The sequence below is a fragment of the Pinus tabuliformis genome, chromosome 6, assembly GCF_031772625.1.
Source record: "Pinus tabuliformis cultivar Carrire ecotype Pingquan chromosome 6, CPIR1, whole genome shotgun sequence".
NCBI lineage: Eukaryota > Viridiplantae > Streptophyta > Pinopsida > Pinales > Pinaceae > Pinus > Pinus tabuliformis.
Window position 1 is genome coordinate 1,838,649,868 of NC_142292.1, and position 9,257 is coordinate 1,838,659,124.

The 9,257-nt window shown below is 32.9% G+C and overlaps 1 protein-coding gene across 2 annotated transcripts; it reads left to right on the plus strand.

Moving 5' to 3' along the window:
* Positions 1-3,070: 3,070 nt before the first annotated feature.
* On the plus strand, positions 3,071-7,146 carry LOC149266358 (uncharacterized). 2 transcript variants are annotated; one of them, XM_089430432.1, is made up of 2 exons: positions 3,071-3,449; positions 5,131-7,146. In XM_089430432.1, the coding sequence occupies exon 2, from the start codon at positions 5,138-5,140 to the stop codon at positions 6,929-6,931; it is 1,794 nt and encodes a 597-aa protein (XP_089286558.1). In that variant the 5' UTR covers positions 3,071-3,449; positions 5,131-5,137; the 3' UTR covers positions 6,932-7,146. The 2 variants fall into 2 exon arrangements, with proteins under 2 accessions (XP_089286558.1, XP_089286559.1); XM_089430433.1 differs by lacking the exon at positions 3,071-3,449 and adding an exon at positions 3,468-3,591.
* The last annotated feature ends 2,111 nt before the right edge of the window (positions 7,147-9,257 follow it).

Here is a 9,257-nt window from a genome sequence, read left to right on the forward strand (position 1 = left end):
ATTAAAGATTTGCTTAGGAGAAGTGAAGATTTAGAAAGTGTATTAAGTGGAAATTGATATCTTAATTCACTTAAGATGAGGTTTTGATAGTTTGAAAATACGAGGAGTTGTGTGCATTAAAAAATTAAAATTAATATAAGTTAAAAATTGAATTTATAAATTATATTTAATTTTTAAATTAATATTGATATTATTTTAAATTTTTTTAATAATTTGTTTGTTATATTTTGTAATGATTTATTTTTATGATATTTTATTTTAGATTTCATATTTAATATTATTAGAATAATTTATGAAACAATAAATTGAAATTAGAATAAAAAAAGTTAAGTGAATAATATATTATTTATACATTGACTAATATATATATATATGGGAAAATTTAATATAGGAAAACCCATTTTAAATGTGAAATTTATATTTTGAATTGAAATTGGAATAATATTAGTTAAACAAATGATATAGTATCCATACACTAAATACAAAATATGATATGAGAAAAACTCAACTAAAATGTGAGGCTTATACCTTACTCTTTTCCTCAAAGTTATAAAATGCAAATATAAAGAAAGTGCACTTATTAGGAAGTTGCCATGAAAATTGAGGTCATTGTGGTTGCTACAATATCTTTTACTTACTTTGTTTTAAGTCAATGTGGTTCTATCATGGAACAATAAACAATACCGTAATAACAAAATCTCATTTCTATGTTTAACATTGCCTAATTGTCATCTAGGGCTAAGGCTAGAGTTTCTACATGTCTTAGGGTTTTGGATCTCCAAAATCTTCTTGAAAGTTCAAGAGTAACTAGCTTCATGTGCTTGAGTAATGTGAGTTAACGTGACATCCACTTGGTATCATGGTGGTTAATAGAATAGGTCAACTTATGAGAGACATAGCTTCTCATATGAACTCTAATTAAAATGATCTTTACACGCCATTGAAAAGCTCTTGATGTATATAACATTATTGTTTAAGGTCTCAAATAAACTTCAAAAGTTTATAACCCAAAATCAACAAAACTAAACATGTCTAAAAAAAATAAACCTACAAACCAATAAAACTTTGATTTCTCCATTCAAAAAAGATTAACAAATAAGAAATTATATGATAACATAATTCAAATTATCATTATATTTAAGAAAATAAATCCCTCTGATTATACCACTTCTCTTAACATTTAATCAATTTCAAATAAAAATAAAATTAAACTTAATATTAATATTAATTTTACACTTCAAAATTAATACAAATTTCACAAAACCAACCCTTAATGCTTATAAATTTTCTAAACCTAATTTGTAATTATTAAGTCGGCATAAACATAAAGCATATTTACAAATTACCATGTTTTACCAATTAAGATTGGTAAAATGAAAAGATCCATATTATATATCTATTGTAGGTGATTTTAATAATTTTTTTAAATAGTTAATGATAAAGAAAAGAGTAAATCTTTATTTATTTATTTATTTTAATTATTTATATAATTGTAAAATTAATTAATGTATAGTATTTTTATTTTTATTTATAATAAATTTATTATAAATTATTTGCTAATTGATATTGAATATAGTCATATTAATTTATATTTATGAATATGTAATGAGTTTACTATTTTTATTTCAGAATAACTATGTTATTTGAAATAATATATTAATGTGTTAATGATAAATAAGAAAACAAATTTTCACACTTATTAGCATCTTGTAAATCTATTTTCATATAACTTAAAAAATATTCAAAAGTAATAAAAAATAATTTTAAACCTTTTTATAAAATCAAAATAATATTTTTAAGATAATAAATATCTTAACTTCCATCATATAACATAGTTCATATGATACCCATCTTAAACTTAATTACAAAATTTTATAACACTTTACGATGTGAATCTATTTTCATGCATGTAAAAAAAACTCAAAACTACTCACAAGCAATTTTAAGCTTTCTTATAGAATCAAAATAATTGACACTTATAACATTTTGAAGATAGTCAATATCCTAACCTCTATCAGATGACATAGTTCATTTGATATCCACCTCAAACTTAATTACAAACTTTCACAACTCCTTAGGATGGGAATATATTTCCATACATCTTTCAAAATACTCATAACTAATTAAAAAACAATTTCAAAATACTCATAACTAATTAAAAAACAATTTTAAAACCTTTTTATAAAATCAAAATAATTGAATCCTAATATTTTTTAAAATAGTCATATCTCAATCTCCATTATATATAGTTCTTGTGATATTCCTTTTAAACTTTTTTCTCCGAAGTGGGAAAACTTATCAGTGGTCAAACAAGCACTGAGGATAGTCAATGTGGCATGGTTGACTCATTACCTTTATTCAAGGAAAACTAGCGTCGCTGACTCATTACCTTTATTCAATGAAAACGACCCCACCTGGAATAACTTGCTAATGGTCCATAATGGGGCAGGGTTTCACTCCAGCTAAATACCTCTTAACTCTTAGCCAAATAGAAGTAGTTTTAGGGCATACCAGACTCTGATCCATCTCAAACTTAATTAGTTGGTTCAAAACATCGACCAAATCTATAATGTGAAAGAAAGAAAGAAATTATTTTAATGTCCACGAGGTTAAAGATAGCCTATAGAATAGATTGCTTCTTCATCTGCTTGATGTATTCAGACCTTTTCCTATGAAGCTTCAAAATAAATGCTCCCAGCTTCTCGACAAACCTCTCGCTAAATAAATTATCTCAAAAGCTAATTGCCAACCTATCTGCATAATATAAATCACAAAAGCTTCGAATCTAATACTAAAATATTAATAAAAAATTATTTTCAAAATAAAAATATAATATCGCCATAACTGGTTCAAACCTTAATAAAGAATCAAGCTTAATAATCTGAATTCATGTTATACTGCACTAATTCAGAATTCAATGCCCAGGAAAGTCCGGAACGCAACAAAATCTTTGGAACTCTTATATATAATAAAACACCGAAAGCGCGCTTTTGCAGCCATAATGTCCTCTGCCATCGGACCACCCGCTACATATATCCGCCTTTTAAAAATACAACATATTCCCGTAGTTTAATGTTTTTTGTGCTTTAATTGCGCTCGTAAATCCAGCATCCCCCACCGACATCACCGACCTGTCCTCCTTGGGCCAACAAATCCTGACGCATCGGGCCGCCTGAGGATTTTCGATCATCGATTATTTGCAGTGGATGATTGCCCTTTCTCGGTACCATGGGAGAAGGAATATATGTTGCCTCTGTTGGGATCATTTTCAACCCCGAGGCATCCTTCTCAGTAACATGTAACCCCACTTTCAGGGACTCTCAGAACGCAGGAGCTGTTATTTCAGGGTTTCGAATTGCAGTGATGGGGATTGCATCGTCCTGCTCCTCGGTCATGTGAGCGGATTCAGATGACATTGCAGGCGCCCGAAGCGGTCTTGTGACTACAAGGTATGCCGGTTATCGGACGTGGTCAGTGAGTTTTTGTTTTCGGTGTTAGTGTTGGGGATTTGGTTTCTCTGTGGCCTGAATGTGAAATGGCTACCTGGGTGTCTGGGAAGCCCTGATTTAGTGATCTCGGTGATTATGGATGGTATGATTTTCTGGATGGATATTCTGTCTCCGTAGTTGGGCTTTATTCTGATTTTCTTAGAACGAGAGTAATTCTTTAATCAATGGATTTTTCTTCTGGACTGCTATAGGTCAAACATACTGGTTTTCTGCTCAATAGCCAATTAGATTTTATTGCCCCTTTAAAACACACACAACAGATAAAATCTTCTGAAGGTCTTTGAGACCTAGCTTGGTCTATGGATCCTGTTCTGTCATAATTAAACGCTAGATATAAACAAAATTCAAGCATTGAGTTTTTAAGAGCACTTCTTCTGTTTGAGCATACCAAGTTATTCAATTTACTTGATTCACCAAACTGAGCAGATTTTGGAAGTTTGTTTACTCACTAACCAGGCCTATCCCAATGCCCACATACACTTGGTTTAATATCAATAAATCGTTGATGCAACACCTGCTTTAATATCATTGAACCAGATATGAGAACTCAATACAAAATATATAATTGCCTCTGGATCATCATGTTTGCACCCATTTACACCTGCGCGTGTGAGATTGTGTGTAGAGAGAGACACCCACACACATAGACACGACTGTATATGTATAAAAGATTTTATTTTTATCATAAAATTAAAAAATACTTCTGAACTTTGTTGATCCTTGCTCATAGCCTGATAAGGATGAAATCTCACATCTCTAATTGGTTGAGTTGCGCATGTGTTTTCTAATAAAGCATTGCGTTCACTCTTAGTCTCTTGCCAGTGAGGAGCTTTTCATAGAGCTAGCAAACCGGTGACCTTATCAATATCAGGATTGAATTTGATACAGGATTTATTCTAGTTCGCTATATAACCTTGTGCCACAATTGCACAATCTTGATCTTGTAACTATTTAATAAACAACTTGATGCAATGGAGCCACTGAACCTCTTTAAGGTTTACCTCAACATTATGAGGATATGGACATGATATGAAAATTGCCTAGCCCACTGTGTAAAGTATGCCACAACTGAAAAACTGAACACTTGTAATCTTTAAAATAATCAGCTTGATTCCATGGAGCCACTGAACCTGTTAGCTCAACGTTATAAGGAATGGACATGTTATAGAAAATTGTCTAGTCCACGGCATAGTCTATGCCACCATTGATAAAGTGAGCATTTTTAATGTTGCAAATAATTAACTTGATTCAATGGAGCCAGTGAACCTGTTACCTCATCATTGTGAGGTTTGAACATGCTATAGAATTTGTCTGTTCCACTGTATAATCTGTACTGCACTTGAAAAATTGGAGCATCCTAATGACATTGGAAATCCTACCTTACAGTCTAGTTGCATATCGATTTTACACCATAAGCAAAGTGACTTATTGAGTCAAATATTGCACTTGGCAACCATATTCTGTTAATTATTCCTGGATTGTTTAATTGTTTGTGCTCATTTCCTTTCATCTCTTTTGCTTTTCCTGTGGCTATTAGTTTAAAATGGAAATGGAGATTGGAACTTGAAGCTTGAATTTGTTGGAACTAGTATCCTGAATTACTGTTAATTTTGATTTGCAGGGTTGGTATGGCTGCAAATCTGTTATCAAATAATATAAGTTCTCCATCAGGATCAACAACCGGAAATCGAACTGTAGATGCAGCGGATCAAGTATCAACACAAGTTAGAAACCAACAAATGAGGGCTCTAATGGGGCCTGTGGCCATACTTTGGGATATTGAGAATTGTCATGTTCCTGCTGAAGTACGTGCAGAGGATGTGGCAGGCAACATACGAGTGGCTTTACGGCTGCATCCTGTAATAAAAGGAGCAGTGACCTTCTTTTCAGCATATGGAGATTTTAATAACTTCCCTCGAAAACTCAGAGAGGGCTGTCAGAGGACAGGGGTAAACCTTATCGATGTTCCCAGTGGAAAAAAGGATGCAGCAGATAAAGCTATTTTAGTTGACATGTTCTTGTTTGCTCTTGATAATCCCCCTCCTTCTACTATTCTCTTAATTTCTGGTGATGTTGATTTTGCTCCTGCTTTGCACAAATTGGGGCAACGTGGTTACACAGTTGTGCTTGCTATTCCATCTGGAGTGGGAGTCTCTTCGGCACTTTGCAATGCTGGGCGATTTGTGTGGGACTGGCCTAGCGTTGCTCGCGGTGAGGGCCTTGTTCCTGCAAAATCGTTTTTGTCACGGTCACCTGAGTTGGCTTGTTATCCACTTGGGTGCTTCTCAAGTGAAGACTCAGATGTTCCAAATGATGAAGAGGCTATTGTCTATAAAGGAATGCCACAGAATGGGTATATTGTTGGAACAAGTTCAACCCAGACTTATACCTTCAATTCAACACATATAGCTGCAGATTTGTCCAGAATTCAATTGGCAGGACCATCGGCACAACCCAGTGCTGCCATTTCAAGGGGCTTCAGTAGCTTTCCAATGCCGTCATCTTCATTTGCGCAAAATATTATTCCAATTGCGAGAACTTCCTCTACACCAATAAATGTTAGCAAATCTCTGCCAGTATCACTTTTTACGGATGCTGGTCGCTCCGGTACACCATCTGATACCAGTCCAGCACCAAATTCAACTCCCTGGGTTCAGCCAGGTGATATTCAAGGTTTGAAAGGGAAACTTCTGAAGCTTGTAAATACATTTGAAGGAAGTTTGCTACTCGGTCGTGTTCCAGCTGAATATCATAAAGTATTTGGAAGACCTTTATATCTTGCTGAATATGGTTCTTGTAAATTGGTTAATTTAATAAAGAAGATGTCAGACACATTCTGCATAGAAGGGAAAGGGCACAGAAAATTCTTGTGTTTAAAAGAAGCTGCAACTGCCTCAGGTGCAATTAATCCTTGCAATACAAGTTCTTCAGATGTGGTTAGCAGAGCGTCTCAGGCTATGAAGACAGAGATGAGCAAAAAAGTACAAGAAACATATTCAGATTCAGATGCATGTAATAATTTGTTGCTTGAAGATGCTGAGGAGTACTGTTTGGAAGCAAATGCTGTTTCCTATTCGGATGAAGGATCAGTTGATGAAAGTGCATGTGATGCATTAGAAGGAGATAGACATGAAGATGACGTACTCCAGGTAGATATGAATGCTGAGAAATATGCTGCAGAGGCTAGGCTAGAGGTATTCAAACGGGAGCTAGAAGAGCTTTTAGTGAGCCATGCTTGCAAAATTTTATTGTGTAGCTTTTCGACTTTATATCAACAACGGTATGCAAAAGAACTTGATTGCAGCATATTTGGTGTTCAAGATCTTCAAGCTCTAATAGAGAAAGTCAGTGATGTTGCAGTAATAGAGGAAGAGCATGATGGTACTGAACGAAAATTCCTTATTGCAAACTATAGACGTTGAAGTAATAATAATGGCACTGCATTTGTAGCCAGTTTAGTTGGTAATGGAAATTTTTCATTGGTGCATCACTGCATTGTATGAATGTTAAGACAGTTCCATGTTGATAGCAAAGCTTTCTTTAATGATAAAGAAGGCTCATATGTTGAAGCTTTTGCTTCTCAACACTGTATCATCAAATACACTTTATTAATTTGTTTGTTTGATGATCAAGTCAATCAATGGCGTGAGGACCTACTGGGGAGAGTGGTTGGGTAAAATTATTCTTGAGATGATTGCATATGATTCTGTTAATTGGCCCCTTTCGTTTCTTAACTTTCAGAAATCAGATATATATGCTAGACTTATTTATCAAGTTTTCTTAGTACAAATTACAAAAGTGGGGAATGTTATCCCTTTTGGATAACAAAATGGAATTACCCTATTTTTGGAGCTGCACATTTGCACAAGAGATAAGATTCAGGGTTTGAAATTGACTATTTATGGTAGAGAAAAACCCATGGTAGAATGCCTATGAGCATGTGGTAAGTGGACACTCATCTCACGGTCCATTTTGATCAACTCTATTCTTATGATGGTTGCACCAGGCAAGATTCGTTCTAGCATTCTACAGTTTACTGTGAATGAGACATATAATGTCTGTGCTTAAAAATTAAAATTATAAATAAAATCTTTGTAATTTTAAAAATAAAATAAAAAAGTAGCCAGCATTAATCTATATATATAGAGATATAGATTAGCATAAATTTATTTTAACTTTGGGTCTTTCGTATAAAGAGATCCATTTTAACTTTGAATTTTCTTAATATAAAGAGAATCATATTTTGATTTGTTTGTATTATTTTTTTATGTTGAATAAATTCGAAATTAAAATGAATTTATATTGATTTATACCTGTAGAGCAATCATTTAGATCTTATCCTGGGTCATTTGGATTTAACATTTAGTGTCTTTACTAATATTCATATTACCTTTGTCTGAGAAGTGCCATGGAAATTGTAATTGCCAAGCAGCAGCTTTGCAATGTAATGAAAGTTCTCTTTCAGAAAAAGTTTTAAGATCTGTTAACCTTTTTTTTAAATAATCCTATTTGTTAAAAGTTATTTCCATTGTCAACATGGCATGGATGTATCATTCCTATAAGATGTCAGTAGGTTTGCAAAAACACTCTCGGGAAAAGTTTTAAGATCTTTTTCCTTTTATTAATAAGCCTATCTGTTAAAAGCTCTTTCAATTATCAACCTGGCACGATTAATGTATCGTTCCATAAGTTCTTCACAGTTAAAACATATACCAGACTATCATAGATTCACAATGGAGATTTCCCATGGAAAACATATACCAGACAATCATAGATTCACAACGGAGATTTCCCAATTAAATTGAATTATTGGTACAAGTTGTACAAGCTGAGAATTCTTATTTAACCCTACGTTGCCAGTCTATTCTATCAATACTTACACTCTAAGATACTTAAGTCACGAAATCCGAGTAAACATTTTTTTAATGAAGATTTAATGGTGACTTGTGACTCACCAAAGAACCCACGGTTGAGTCAATATAGAGTTCCCAAATAGAAAATAAAGGAAAATACAAATTTCTTTTAAAATACAGGCTTAGTTTGGAAAAATTCATGGTTGGATTGAAATGTAATATGGAAAATTAACACATTTGGATGTCTAAATTAGATAAAATATTGAATATATTAAGTTTCTTATGAAGCAAAATGCAAATTTCGTAAATCTTTCTGCACAAGAATTGTCTGCATGAGAATTGCGAACAATTAAGACACTTCCTTTTACGACAACAGTTTGTTATAACTATATTAATTTATTAAAATTATGTCATATCAATTGATTAGGGGAAATCAAGGGATATATACATAAATTATGTACCATAGCTCCCCTAAAAATTAAGCTCAGCAAAAAAATTATTTACCATAGCTCCCCTAAAAATTAAGCTAAGCGAAAAAATAAAGCATGTATCACAGCTCCCCTAAAATTTAAGCTCAGCGAAAAAATAAAGCAAGCCCAATTTATTGTTGTCATTATAAAATTGCAATAAGCATTGTCAAAAAATTGTGTCCACTGTTCTAAAACTAGTAGAGGTAAGGTATATTTTTGTTTTGCATTAGTTACATTGTAGAGTCGATCTCATGGAATACAATGCAAAAACAATGTTAAGCTTTATTGCAAATATGTGTAAAAAAGAGTTGATATGCACATTTTTAGCCTTTTATAAGGGAGGGTATCAAATCAATTACTGAGTGGGCTTTGACCAAAGTCATCAAGTTAAACAAATTTGGTTGACCCAATTTTGGGGTTGGGTC

Coding starts and splice junctions, on each gene's coding strand:
- LOC149266358 (XM_089430432.1), top strand. CDS start 5,138: ATGGCTGCAAATCTGTTATCAAATAATATAAGTTCTCCATCAGGATCA.